General features: G+C 35.1%; 1 protein-coding gene across 6 annotated transcripts in view; it reads left to right on the forward strand.

Annotated features, from left to right (window-relative positions):
- The window catches only part of HERC4 (HECT and RLD domain containing E3 ubiquitin protein ligase 4), a 142,758-nt gene that overhangs the window by 74,410 nt on the left and 53,495 nt on the right, over positions 1–14,853 (forward strand). For 5 of the 6 annotated variants that reach the window (XM_039233220.1, XM_039233223.1, XM_039233222.1 and 2 more), the window contains 6 exons: positions 4,115–4,191; positions 4,459–4,583; positions 6,030–6,089; positions 6,223–6,334; positions 6,816–7,005; positions 9,179–9,351. In XM_039233220.1, coding sequence (XP_039089151.1) covers positions 4,115–4,191; positions 4,459–4,583; positions 6,030–6,089; positions 6,223–6,334; positions 6,816–7,005; positions 9,179–9,351 — 737 coding nt within the window. Of the gene's footprint in view, positions 1–4,114; positions 4,192–4,458; positions 4,584–6,029; positions 6,090–6,222; positions 6,335–6,815; positions 7,006–9,178; positions 9,352–9,842; positions 9,948–14,853 lie in introns of all 6 variants that reach the window. The other variant, XR_005528576.1, reaches the window with a different exon arrangement.

Raw genomic sequence — 14,853 nt, forward strand, 5'->3', positions numbered from 1 at the left:
TGGGAACACACCCTTCAGAATTGAGTGAAGTTTGCTAAGACATTACACATATTATAGCTTTATTCAGAGTAAGCAAGGCAGATAGAATTCATTTGCCACATTGTCTTCCATTATGCTCTTTCGTATTCTGGAACAAACTGACTTGCTTCAGGATAGGTGTTATTGCTTCAGGTGGTTTTGTTTCAGAGGGTCCATGATATTCAGATGACTTTTATATTAATACTAAGGTGTTATCTTTGTTAAGATGCAGTTCATTATTACTCATTTTTAAATGAATCAGTATTTTAAAAATTTCTTAATATTAAACTCTACTCCACTAAAAATTTCTGCTTTTAACCTCTTAAATACTGAGAAGTTGTTTGGGGTCCTAAGTGTCCTAAAAGTAGAAAGGAGTTCAGAGACCGTCAAAAACGACTCCTTTTTCTTGTAAATCAAAAGCACGTGCATAGTTGTATCTTTGTCAGTACTGCTCCTTAATAGAAGTACAATTTACAGAACTGTAAATAGCTCAGTGACACCTTTCAGGTGGAGATATTCCTGAAGGGTGCTCAAATCAGGACTTAGTGGGGACGGGGGGGTGGGCAGGGAGAACAAGGGGTCCTATTTCAAAGTCTTCACAATTTTCTCTGACAATGTAAAAAGTCTTTTGTAAACAGTAAGGAGAATGTAAACTAGCCCTCCTAAATATGACAACATTTGCTATATAAAACTGTAACAAATCAGATTATTGGAATATACAGACATTCAGATCATTATTACTTAATGGAAAATCCCGGGGTGGGGTGCAGAAATCCCCATATAGATATTGTATATAGGTTTTATTTCAAGTTCAAACTCTGCTTGTTTGGTAATGGTTCATGAAGAGACATATTGAGGACTTTGAGAACACTTTTGGGATGTAGAAGAGTGCAGAATTACTTAGAGTTGTGGTATAGGTAGAAGAGGCAGTGCCCTTTTCGTAATGTTAAAACAAGGCATCACTAATCTGTGAAGGGGGAAATTACTCAACACCTGAAAATTGGGGAGAAAAAGTCAGTTTAAAGAATATCCACTAAAATAAGTTATAAAGGGATTCAAGAATTGAATGTTAAAAAGTTCTTAAGAAAATAATTCTCTGATTTGAACATGGGAAAGCTTTGGGGCTCCTGACTGCCTCAGTTGGAAGAACATGTGACTGTTGATGTTAGTGTTGTTAGTATGATCCCCAGGCTGGGTATAGAGATTAGTTAAAAAAACAAAACACATGAACATGGGGAAGGCTTTCTCAGGATTATGACAGTGAAAGTCTTCATAAAGGATGAGATAAATACATTTGGTTAAATGGGAAAAAATCTATGAGTCAACATTAAATAATTAAGAAAAATGGCTGTAGCAAATACAGAGCCTGTGCATGTTCTCTCTCTCTCAAAAATAAACATTAACCCCCAAAAAGATGCTTAATAGATAAAGGACATTAATAGAAATTCCCAAAGAGAAAATTCATATTACTGAAATCTGTGCAAAAATTATTACTCTCTTTAGTATCAAAGAAATGCATATATAAATGCAAGAGAAGAGTAATTAAATGGAAAAGATCAAGAGTTATTATTTTCCTATTACAGTGTAACAAACTAAGTATCGATAGGAGAAAGCTAATGGACCAGCTACAAGATGAGGAAGTAATGTTACCATATCATTATTTTTCAACCCACAGTGAATTCATAGTGTTAGTACTGAACATCAAAAAAGTAATCCAGCCATACATTATGTGCTTCCTATTGGATGGACAACCCCCATCATCACCTTTTAGTAGTTTTGTTTGTTGAAACAATCAAACTTTAATTAAAGCCTCTCTAGATTTAACTACTGATTTACAAGAAGTACAGAAGACCAAGAAATATGTGAAGAGAAACTTTGGGGATACAATCAGCAAAATTCAGTCTGTAAGAAGCTGCATAACCCTAATAACTAGGTTTTATAAATTTTTTGGAGTAGTAATTAATTAAAAGGAAATTAAGAAAAATAATTTTTGGTATTTTCCTCATATCCCTCAGAAACCCATTCATGTACTATACTTCTTCCTCTTGATTATAGAGAGCAAAATCACATTTTCGGGATCAATGAGTAACATCTTGCTAAATCTTTTGAGAAAGTGAAGGGTTTCGTGTTGATTTATGAAATGACATATAGAAAAGATGTTATGTTGAATCACTGGTCTATTTCATATTAGATTTACCCTTTTAATCTGTTTTTAAAGGTTATTTTGGGGGTGCCTGAGTGGCTCAGTTGGTTAAGTGTCTGACTTCAGATTAGGTCATGAACTCATGGTTCATGAATTTGAGCCCCGTGTCAGACTCTGTGCTGACAGCTCTCTGTCCCTCTCTCTCCGAAAAATAAACATTAAAAAATTTGGAAAAAAAAAAGTTATTTTGGCCTTAGAGCATTCTTGGTACAGTGGAAAATTTAGTCACATTAATGTTCAGAACTCTAAAGTTCTTATTAGTATGTTCTAAGCTAGATAAATATTACTTTATATTACATATTCATGTTAACAAATATCTGGTGAGTTCTTTTGCAAATAAAATATGCTTGGTAGTAGGGAATAATCAAGGAAATTAAGATGTGGTTCCTTCCTTAAGAATTTTTAATTTGTAGCAGCCATGGTCAAAATAATACAAGATGAAGAACTAGTCAACTAAGGAGTAGTGGGAGTCAGGAGTAGGATGACAGAAATATTTTATATTTGGAAATAATTAGCCTTAAGTTAACAAGATTGAGCTTTGATGTTTTGATATGTAATACCCTAAGTACTGTCCCAGCAATACTTTTTTTTTTCCAATAGTACTTTTGATAATAGATACTCTTTCCATTTTGAGAAACAAAAGAGAAGAAAGGAAGGAGCTTTGAAAAAAAATTTTTTTAGGCCTATTTATTTTTGAGAGAGAGAGAGGGTGCAGGTGAACTGGGCAGGGGCAGAGACATAAGGGGACAAAGGATCTGAAGCAGGCTCCACCCTGACAACAGAGAGACCAATGTGGGCCTCAGACTCAGGAACTGTGAGATCACCACCTGACCTGAAGGCAGACGTTTAACCAACTAAGCTACCCAGGCGCCCCTGAATTTTTTTTTTTTTTTAATATGTTCCACACCCAATGTGGGGCTTAAACTCACAACCCTGAAATTAAGAGTCATGTGCTCTACTGACTGAGCCAGCCAGGTAACCCTCTCCCCGGTAATCTCTTTTTGAAAAAGAACTTTATTATCTTTACTTCTACTAAATTTGCTTAATCAATTTTTAAATTTGTTTGACTGGATTTGGGTTTTATTGATAAACAGTTGCCAATGAAGAGCTGTGTCATCTTATTTTTATACAGATGTATTGAGAGAAAATAACTTTGTATTATCAAGTGTTTACTCAAGAAGCTCTTTTTAAAAAAATATAATTTATTGTCAAGTTAGCTAACACACACATGTGTGTATACAGTGTACTCTTGGCTTTGGGAGTAGATTCTGGTGATTCATCACTTACATGCAACACCCAGTGCTCATCCCAACAAGTGCCCTCCTTAATGGCCATCACCCATTTTCCCTGTCCCCACAACCCCCATAACCCTCAGTTCTCTGTATTTAAAAGTGTCTTATGGTCTGCCTCTCTCTCTGTAACAAAGTTTTTTTTTTTTCCCCATTCCCTTCCCCTATGGTCTTCTGTTAAGTTTCTTAAATTCCACATATGAAGAAGCTTTAACATTTACTTGTTTGTTGCCATTCTTTAAAAAATGGATATTCTTAATTTCTTCTGAGCTGTCTTTTATACCTTACATTCAGTTTTTACATTATTTTCAGTTTAAAGTATATTGGGATAAAAAAGATCTAGAGTAGATAACACCACTTTTGTGCAAGCCAGTAGAAAGATCTACTAACTTCTGAGATGTTGCTTATCCTTATGGAATCATTCAGTGGTCCATCTCATTTCCATAGTGATTACTAAGAATATTTCAAGTCATTTTATATCATTGAATGCTGAATGGTAGGTCTAATTAAATTAGATGATTAAGAGAAAATCAAATGGCATATTTGATGCTCAGAAAAATGTCATGTAAATCTTGAATTTCTTTACATTTTATTTTTATTACAGATTCTGAAGAATATTTCTGTGTGAAAAGAATTTTCTCAGGTGGAGATCAAAGCTTTTCACATTACTCTAATCCTCAGGTAACAGTAGTCATATAAATAATTGTGAAGCTCAAATAATTCTGAATAATTTTTAAAGCTCATATTAATGTTCTTTGTATGTTACAAAGCCTTAAGTTTTTTTTGCTGTCAATTATACAGAACTTTTCTGATCCAGTTGTTAAGTTTTGTTTCAGGTGCTTAGGAGAGATACACTCTGTTAAAAATACAAACACATAGTAGAAATGTGTCTTAAGTTATATATAATATATGTTCCCTTCGACTAATCTAATTATTTTTTAAATTTAGAACTGTGGGCCACCAGATGACTTTAGATGCCCTGATCCTTCAAAGCAAATCTGGACTGTGAATGAAGCTCTAATTCAAAAATGGCTGAGCTATCCCTCTGGAAGATTTCCTGTGGAGATAGCCAAGTAAGAAAAACATTTTACCTACACAAAACACACAAATACGACCACTTACCTCCATGGTAGTGTATCCTGTATTTAGAAGTTTTTATTTAAATATATCCCAACTGGTCTATGTACATAAGTTTAAATGTCTAGAATTTCTATACTAATGGCTATTTTAAGAGATCTCATTTATGTATAAGTTGCAATTCTTTCATGTATGTAATATTAAATGATAACTTAAATAGTAAGCTTACCCACTTTAGGATTGGGTTTAAAACAATGTTACTTTTAGTTTCCTAGTGGTCACTGTCTTTTAACTTTTATAATCCCAAAAAGATTTGAGTGTTACTTCTATCTTCAATATTTTGCTTATAGATGAATTTGTTTAGTACTTAGAGTTTGTTTTTGTTGCAGGTGGTGTTGGGTTTTGGGATAAGGGACTATATCTGATAATGTTTTTTAAATTCTGGATTGTTTTCCCAAATGAAAATTTTTCTTATAAGCCCAAAGAGTAGACTTCAGAAAAATAGCATCCCAGATTAGACATCACCGTGTGTAATTAAAATGAAATGTGTATGTTTATGTAAAAAAAAAATGTTTTTTAAAGAACATCAGTTTTTTGTCTATGGTCATAACCACCCTGACTGTGCCTGATCTTATTTGATTTCAGATGCTAAGTAGGGTTGGGCCTGATTAGTACCTGGATAGAAGACCTCCAGGAAATACCTGGTGTAGGCCTAAAACAAACAAACAAACAACCAAACAAAAAACAAAAAAAACTAGACCATCAGATTTGTTGATGAATCAGAGGATGAGATTAGGGTAAAACAGTAAACATTTATTAAGTATTAATTAATCTTTAGTAATTTATAAAATTCTAATTTCTTCTAATTGAGTATTGGTTAGAGGAGTATTCTGTGGCATTAAATATTTTTATTAATAAAAAAGCGGGGTTCAGGGGCACCTGGGTGGCTCAGTCGGTTAAGCATCTGTTTTCAGCTCAGGTCATGATTTCATGGCTTGGGAGTTCAAGCCTTCTTGCGCTCTGAGCTCTCAGCACAGACAGCATGGACAGCTCAGAGCCTGGAACCTGCTTCTGATTCTGTGTCTCCCTCTCTCTCCCTGCTCCTCTCACTCACACTCTGTCTCTCTCAAAAATAAATGAACACTGAAAAAAGAGAAAATAAGCGGGGTGCCTGGGTGGCTCAGTCAGTTAAGCATCCTACTCTTGATCTTGGCTCAGGTCATGATCTCAGTAGCACATTGACCTCTGTGCTGACAGCCTTGCAGAGCCTGCTTGGGATTCTCTCTCTCCCTCTTCTTTGTCCCTCCCTTGCTCATGCTTACTGTCTTTCTAAAATAAATAAAAATAAATAAATAAAAATAAATAAATGTGTTTAAAAAAAGAAAATGCAAACATGTAGATTTCTCATTTTGTGATTTGGGGATTTTTAACTTTCTTTCTAGTGAAATAGATGGAACATTTTCTTCCTCTGGTTGTCTAAATGGAAGTTTTCTGGCTGTTAGGTAAGTGGTAATTCTTTGGTATGTGGAATTTTTCAAATTTATTATATTAAGTATTATATTAAAGAAGTGAAATAATTTTAAAGTTTTATTACTTTTCTTCTTTCTCTCTCTTCTTTATCTTTTTGTTTTATAGCAATGATGATCACTATAGAACAGGCACCAAATTTTCAGGAGTTGATATGAATGCTGCTAGGCTTTTATTTCACAAACTTATACAGCCTGATCATCCTCAGATATCTCAGCAGGTTTGTTCTTAAAGTATTTTATATTTGTGTTATGTAGCCTGTTGAACTTTATAATCTATGTTTCTTTGTATATCTATAGCTATATTAACTTTACAGTTTCAAATGTCTCATTATGAAGTACTTTCTATGATTTTATTATATAAACTAACATAAGAATTAATAGGGTTTTATTTAAAGCATTTACCATTTAGCTATCAAATATTTGTAAAGCTTTCCAGATGTTTGAGTAGACCTTTAATTACTTAACATTACAATGTTGGTTAAGTCTTTAGACTTGCACACAAGATTTTTTTAAATCTCCTAGCAATCCTTTTAGGCGTTAATTTTCATTGTGCTTCAAAGTACAATCCGTGATTCATTGTAACATGCATTTTTTTCACCATTTCATGTTTGCTGTATTATAAGATTTTTCTTTTCTTCTTCTTTTTGGAAAGTACATTCATTTTAAATAAAGTAGGTTTTACTTTCTGTCAAAATATAGGTGGCAGCTAGTTTGGAAAAGAATCTTATCCCTAAATTGACTAGCTCCTTACCTGATGTTGAAGCATTGAGGTTTTATCTTACTCTACCAGAATGTCCCCTGATGAGTGATTCCAACAATTTTACAACAATAGCAATTCCCTTTGGTACAGCTCTTGTGAACCTAGAAAAGGCACCACTGAAAGTACTTGGTAAGAATTTTAGTGTTTTTTTCTTTTGTAACTTTTTTACTTTAAATGAAAATGCTCATAAGTTTTTAAGTTTTTTGCTGTCTGAAATTTTGTTGCCTTGCTTATTTGACACTCGTACTGAAAAATAAATACATTTTTCCTTTTATTGCTTTTTTTAGTTCTCTGATAATAGTTTTTAGAGGCAAAGTTAAATATTAAAATTTTAATCAAATGCAGCAGCAAAAACAGTATCAGGAAGATAAAAACTGTTTTCCTTCTTTACCTCCCTTGTTCCCTCGGTCTTACTATTAAAGAGGTAAAGGAGGAGGAACAATTAAAGCTGAACAAACATGGGTTAGTTAACCTCTTTGAACTCCATTAACTCTATTCCTAACATTTCTCTTAACTTGCTAATCTCCCCATGTTTGACTTTATTTCTCTGCATGTAGATGAAATTCTGCCACTCATCTGATCTTATTCTTCTGTTTCTAGACTCTAGTTTTTGGCCTGAAGTTTTCTCACCTTAATTTTTCAAATTGTATAGATTTCATCTCTGTTCCTGGCCATTAAAGTTTGCTTGCTATATTTAACCTAATACTCTCCTTATTGATAGTATTTGTCAGTTTGTGAAGCCGAGGTATATAGGAGTAATAAAATCGGTATGAGAAGTTTTAGGCTGAGAATGAGCAGAGAAAGTAGCAAGCAAGGAGTAGAATCCTGAATTCTGAGAGAATTCATGAATAAGAGGTGAAGCAGGGACTCACAAGAGTATTGCTTCCATGTTGTCAAAAGTTTTTATCATTCTTTGTGTCTGCTTTACAGGATTATGGTATTTGTAGTTAACAACTACAAATAGTGAATTTGGGGAAGGACAGACATGTTTGTTTGTTTGTTTTACATTTGTTTATTTTTGAGAGACAGAGTGAGACAGAGCATGAGCAGGGGAGGGGCAGAGAGAGAAGGAGACACAGAATCCAAAGCAGTCTCCAGTCTCTGAGCAAGCATTCAGCACAGAGCCTGACGCAGGGCTCGAACCCATGAACCATGAGATCATGACCTGAGCCGAAGTCAGACACTTAACTGAGTGAGCCACCCAGGCGCCCCAGGACAGACATGTTATACTTACATTGTTCTCAGTATCTGATTTTCAGGAGTACCTTGCATTTTAAAGGTGGTGCTTCACAGTATTTCAACTTTGTTAAGTTAAAAGATAAAACTTGGAAAGATACCAAATTGTTGGCATTTTAATGTGTTTAAAAATCACAATTCTGGGGGCGCCTGGGTGGCTCAGTAGGTTAAGCGTCCGACTTCGGCTCAGGTCATGATCTCATGGTCGTGGGTTCGAGCCCCGCATCAGGTTCTGTGTGGACAGCTGAGAGCCTGGAGCCTGTTTCAGATTCTGTGTCTCCCTCTCTCTCTGACCCTCCCCCACTCATGCTCTGTCTCAAAAATAAAGTATAAAAATTTTTTAAAGAAATAATCAAAATTCTGGGGCACCTGGGTGGCTCATTCGGTTGAGCATCCAACTTCAGCTCAGGTCATGATCTCATGGTTCGTGGGTTCAAGCTCCACCTTAGGCTCTGTGCTGACAGCTCAGAGCCTGGAGCCTGTTTCAGATTCTGTGTCTCCTCCTGTCTCTCCCCTCCCATGATCGTGCTGTGTCTCTCAATGATAAATAAATGTTCAAAAAATAATTTAAAAATTAAATAAAATAAAAATCAAAATTCTAACAAAGCACTTTTTAAAAAAGTGTGGTGTTTTTTTTTTTTTTAAAAGTTTATTTATTTATTTATTTTATTTTTTAGTAATCTCTATACCCAGTGTAGGGCTAGACTCCTGAAAGAGTCTCATACTTTTCTGACAGTCAGCCAGCACCCCCCTGCCCCACCCAAAGCGCTATTTAATAACTGATTTTAATATTAGGTATTGTAATGAGTTTTTAATACAATTTAGGAAGCTGGGAAATAAATTCAGTAGGCCATTCTTTATTTTTGCTTCTGAGAGCTTTTTAGAACAGTATTCTTTAAGAATAGGATGGTATCTCTAAACCCTAGGATGTTACATAAAATACTGTTATATGTATCTTCCGGGGATTTTTCTAAGAGCCACTGCTTTTAGAAGAAAAGTCTCATGATTTCTTTGAAAACTGTGATTTTTAAAAATTCATTTTATTTGTGTGTTCACCCTTTAACAGAAAACTGGTGGTCAGTGCTTGAGCCTCCACTGTTCCTCAAGATTGTAGAACTTTTTAAGGAAGTTGTGGTACATCTTTTGAAACTCTACAAGATCGGCATTCCGCCTTCTGAAAGAAGAATTTTCAACAGTTTTCTTCATACTGCATTAAAGGTTTTAGAAATACTGCATAGGGTATGTCCAGTAGTCCCTCTATTTTCCTCTTTTTCATTGCTACTGGCAGATTCATATTTATTTTAACATTAATATTACAGATTTAGGTTAGCCTAAGAGATGTATATTACAGAAATTTAGAAAAGTTAACTAAATTTTTCTTGAATACATACTTTGGAGCTTTGGTCTTACTTGACTTTGTTAGGCATTTGTAGATAGCTTGACTGTAGTTGGGCAGAACAATAGCATACTAATGAATTAGAATCCACCTTACATTTTCTTGTGAAGAGCATAATTTGTTAGTTTAAATATAATTTTTGTTATTTATAGTGGTTATCATATGAGAGAGACTGAATCCTAGTTATGAACATTTAAACTCGAGTTTTTGCTATTGGATATTAATGGCTTCATCAAAGTAGAACATTCCATTTGAAATAAATAGGCTAACTTGAAATTGGAACCATGTATAATTCATTAATTTGCTTATTGTTCTTTCCTGCCCTTCTTCCCAGTGTAAGAAATAGTACCCTTTACACTTGTAGCAGTTCAAAGTTTTACGAAGAAGTAGAGGCTCAGCTGTTTCATTAAAGATGGATTTGAGACATCCCTGACAGCTGGTAGGTATATCTCTGTTATGCCATTTGGTATTCTTGAGGAGCTATTTTGGGAGACATGACCTAAGGGAGAAGCATATTTCTTATCTCTAGAATGACTGAAAAACCCATACGAACCTTTAATATTTAGTTTCCTCTCCTTCTTCTGTAGTGTTTTCAGACCCTTCTTGCCTAGCACTGAGGTAAATGTTAAGAGACAAAAGAGATAGTCCTGTTCTAAGAAAGAACTTGTGTGGACCGTTTGCTTTTCTTTTTTATTCTTTTAGTTCTGAGTATTTCGTCAGCTAAACTTCTTGAACTTCATTTTTTTTCTTTTGTATTTAGTATGTTCATTCAAGATTCCTAGTAAAATAGTCATTTCTTTTATTACAATTGAAGAGATTATTGTCATTTCTTTCCATGGGAAAGTCATTCTTGTATTTGCCTTTCCCAGAAGACTTTCTTCTAGCAGGACAGAGTTAATTGGATTATGCAGTAAACTGCTATTAAAGAAGATCCTTTGTCTTCATAGGATAAATCTCTACTTTTCTGTATGCCTTATGTCTAGGATTCAAGAGATTAGTTATGTTTTTCCTTTTCCTATTCAGTGAACGATCCTTTGTTCATTAGCTGGACCCTATTCCCAAATAATTATTCATCTTTCCCTTCTTTATCTGGTTATCTTTATTACCTCTTAAAAAAAATAATTTTTTTCCTTAGCTGTGTCTTTTACAAGTTATAGGGAGGGTGGAAGAAGGAGAGGAAATAGAAATTTATGTTCTTTGTAAATAAAGACAGAACTTAAGTAACTTAAGCTCTTTTTAAAAAAAATTTTTTTTAATTGTTTATTTATTTTTGAGAGACAAAGAGCACAAGCAGAGGAGGAGCAGAGAGAGTGGGAAACACAGAATCTGAAGCAGGCTCCAGGCTCTGAGCGGTCAGCACAGAGCCTAAAGCGGGGCTTGTACCCACCAACCCCGAGATCATGACCTGAGCCCAAGTTGGACACTTAACCGACTGAACCACCCTGGCGGCCCCTCAAGTAACTTAAGTTCTATTTGTAGCTCAGAAGCCTCAACTTGTACTGAGGAAGAACATTATGGGGCTCCATCTCTAGAGGTCTTTTTGAATTAAAAATTTTTTAATGTTTGATTTTGAGAGAAAGAGAGAGGAGAGGTATGAGAGAGAGAGAGGGAGACATCGAATCCAAAGCAGGCTCTAGACTCAGCACAGAGTTGGCACGGGGCTCAAACTACGAACTGTGAGATCATGACCTGAACCAAAGTTGAATGCCTGCCTAACTAACTGAGCCACCAAGGTGCCCCTCCAGAGTCCTTTTTGATGGAGCAATGCTAGATGGTAGGTTCCTACATTCTTGCCAGCTAAAAGGGAAGGGAAAATAATTTTAACAGTGGCCAGAATTAGTGCCTCCTTGTACATTAATTCATGTAAGCACTTTACATATATTCTTCATTTAATCTTTTAAACTTTGTATAGTTTATGTTTTGCCCCTTAATCTAAATGTCAAGGATCATAAACCAGTAAGTAGCAAAGTTGAAATATAAATCCAGTCTACTTCCAAACTCCCTGCTGTTTCCCTTTCTCTTCTCTTCTCTTCTCTTCTCTTCTCTTCTCTTCTCTTCTCTTCTCTTCTCTTCTCTTCTCTTCTCTTCTCTTCTCTTCTCTTCTCTTTCTTCCCTCCCTCCCTCTTTCTGTTTTTTTTTGTCTATCTGTATTTCCCTGCTGTTTCTAATGTACTACTCTATCAGCAGGTATAGTAGTATATTTGAAAGGGGGTTTGCTTTTATTTTATGCCCCGAGATCTAGAGGTTCATACTTCTGTAATTGCAGATAGCATTGTATTGGTAAGAGACCATTTTTGCTGCTTCCTGTATGATTTTGAACAAGTCTTTCTCTTTATCTTACATGCAAATGGAGAATGGTCTATAAAATAAGGATTAAAATACTGGCCTGATAGTTTCCCAGGATGAATATATTGTTTAAATTATACAATATATAATGAATTTTGCATTCATAAGGCACTGATTTTGTTGTTACCACTACCAAATTTTGGATGGGAAACAGCTACTTTTGATTTGATTTATTGGGTTATATGGAAACTGGGTTGTTTGAAGTTGTTTACATACTCAAGCCAGGGTGGTGATGGTATTACTGTCTTAAGCATCTCTTAGTGAGCGTCCTTAGGGCAGTCACTTATCTTTCTTCTACTCCTTACTTTGGAGAAAACTTTCCTTGGTCCTAATGTGCCATAAATAGATACTTGTGGATATTAACTGTCGGGGATGATTCATTTTCATCTTTAGTGAAACCCAAGTTACTTACCAGAAATTTGTTTTTTCAAAGACACCTTCTGTGTGACAACTAAATTTCCCTGCTTTCTGTTCAATGGTTGAGAATTAGAAGTTTCCTCAAACAGTTGCCTTCTTGACATACAGTGGATCAGGATTAGAAAGAGAACTGGACTGTGTGTTTACTAATCATTTCAGGCTATATGGATGACTTGTTCCTCCCTTATGTCATGTCCCTTGGAAAGCTTTTAAATTAAAAATCATTCCCAGTGTTCCAAATGGTATTATAAGAAAGATAGCTTTGGTACCTGCTGTCAGGAATGCGTATATTACCAGATAAATGACACAGTACATTGTAGAGATACTGATTTGCCTAAAGAGGAGACTGACTTAGTCTCTCTAGCCTAGTTGCTACGTATCATGCCAGTCTTCTAAATCCATGATTTTTGTAAGGAATCCTTAAATAAACCAAAGATATAAGGCACATGTATATACTTAATATATACCACCTCTGAACTGAGGCTTATAAACCAGAATACTAAACTGTAATGAAAATGTGAAATAAAAATGATCAAACATATCTAGGTTTTATTTTGTATATTTTAGGCAATAATACTGAATGTATTGGTTTTAAACTTGTATCGTGATTTCTTTTGTATTCGTTTCACAAATATTTACTGAGTGCCTACTATGTGCTTATCATTGCCTACTATGTGTCTATCATTGTATTAGACATTAGGGATACAGTGATACTCAAGAGATGTGATTTCTGCCCTTGTTTAGATTATAAATGTAGAGCAGTTTATATACATACAAATAAACATTTGATACAGCATGATAAGTGCTAGATTAAGGAAAATTAAGGGTGCTATGAGAACAGATAAGAGACCTTGTAATACTGAAGAATTAAGGAAGGTTTACTGGAGAAAATGTCAATCTTATCTATCATACAAATGTATTTATATATATTACACATATATTTTTTAATGTTTATGTGTTTATTTTGAGAGAGAAAGAATGCAAGCAAGGAAGGGACAGAGAGAGAGAAGCCCAAGCAGGCTCCATGCTGTTAGCGTGGGGCGCAGTCTCCCGAACGGTGAGCTCATGACTTGAGCAGAAATCAAGAGTCGGACACTTAACTGACTGAGCCACCTAGGCACTCCTGTATCTTTATATATATTTTTTAAACTGTTGATTTTATATGTAAATCATTTATATTTATGCAGGTCTTTTGGATTAGTCTTCTTGTTCAGTGTTTAATTTCCCTGTTTTTAAAAATAGTATTAACTGATTTTCTGATAAGTTGTTAAATCATTGTGACTGAATTAGCTATCTGCCATAATTTCTTCCCAAGTATATTTTTGACTGAAATTTGTTTCTAAACCAAACCTGGTTTTTGAATTGTTAATTTTCATTCTAACGTAGTACTTCTTTTCATAAACATGTATCACAGGATATACAAACTGCAAACATTGGTTGCTATTGGTGAAGAAAACTAGTTTGCCTTCTAAAATACTTGATTTGAGTCCTATGTTGGGCTCTGTGCTGACACGTTGAAGCCTGGAGCCTGTTTCAGATTCTGTGTCTCTTTCTCTCTCTGCCCCTCCCCAGCTTGCACTCTGTCTCTCTCTTTCTCTCTCTCTCAAAAATAAACATTAAAAACCTTTTTATTTTAAATAAAATCTAAAATATTTAAAATTTAAAAATAACAAAATAAAATATTTAAAGAAAAACTTCAGAGGTCAGCGAGATGTGAATCATTTTGTATGGAACTCGCTAAATTTTGGAGTCTAGCGTAATTAAAAGTTGGTGCATAGGGGTGCCTGGGTGAGTTGGTTAAGCATCTGACTTTGGCTCAGGACAAGATTTCATGGTTCGTGAGTTCTAGCCCTGCATCCAGCTCTCTGCTGTCAGCGTGGAGGTAGTTTCAGATCCTCCCTACCCCCTTTCTGCATGCGCCCTGTTGCTAGCGCATGCTTTCTCTCTCAAAAATAAATAAACATTTTTTTAAAAAAGGTTGGGGTGTATATTTGTAAACATAAATATTAGAGAAGGAAAAGCCAAAGAGATTTTTTATAATTATTGTGTATGTTTTTTAGTAGAAAAAGTTTAGACAAGACTCTAGGGCAAGGGTTTGCAGATAATACCTGTAAAAGGCCAGGTAGTTTCTATTGAGCCATGTGGGTTCTAGTGCTCAAAACAAAACAAAAAGCCCACAACTTTCAACTTTGCTGCAGACAGTATGTAAACAGATGGGCATAGCTGTTTTCCAGTGAAACTTTATTTTATTTTTTTTAGTTTATGTTTGAGACAGAGCACAAGTGGGGGAGGGGTAGAGAGAGAGAGAGAGAGGGAGACACAGAATCTGAAACAGGCTCCGGACTCTGGGCTGTCCGCACAGAGCCTGACGTAGGGCTCGAGCCCATGAACGGTGAGATCATGACCTGAGCCAGAGTCGGAGGCTTAACCAACTGAGCCACCCAGGCACCCCTAAAACTTTATTGAGAAAACAGTCTGTAGGCAGGATTTTGCTGATAGGTTGTAGTTTATTGACCCTTGCTCTAGGATGAAGGTTTTGATCTCAGTATATAAACTAAGTATCTTAGTTTTGTTTGAAAGCT

The sequence above is a fragment of the Hyaena hyaena genome, unplaced genomic scaffold (genome assembly GCF_003009895.1).
Source record: "Hyaena hyaena isolate Hyena2069 unplaced genomic scaffold, ASM300989v1 scaffold_73, whole genome shotgun sequence".
NCBI classification, from domain to species: domain Eukaryota; kingdom Metazoa; phylum Chordata; class Mammalia; order Carnivora; family Hyaenidae; genus Hyaena; species Hyaena hyaena.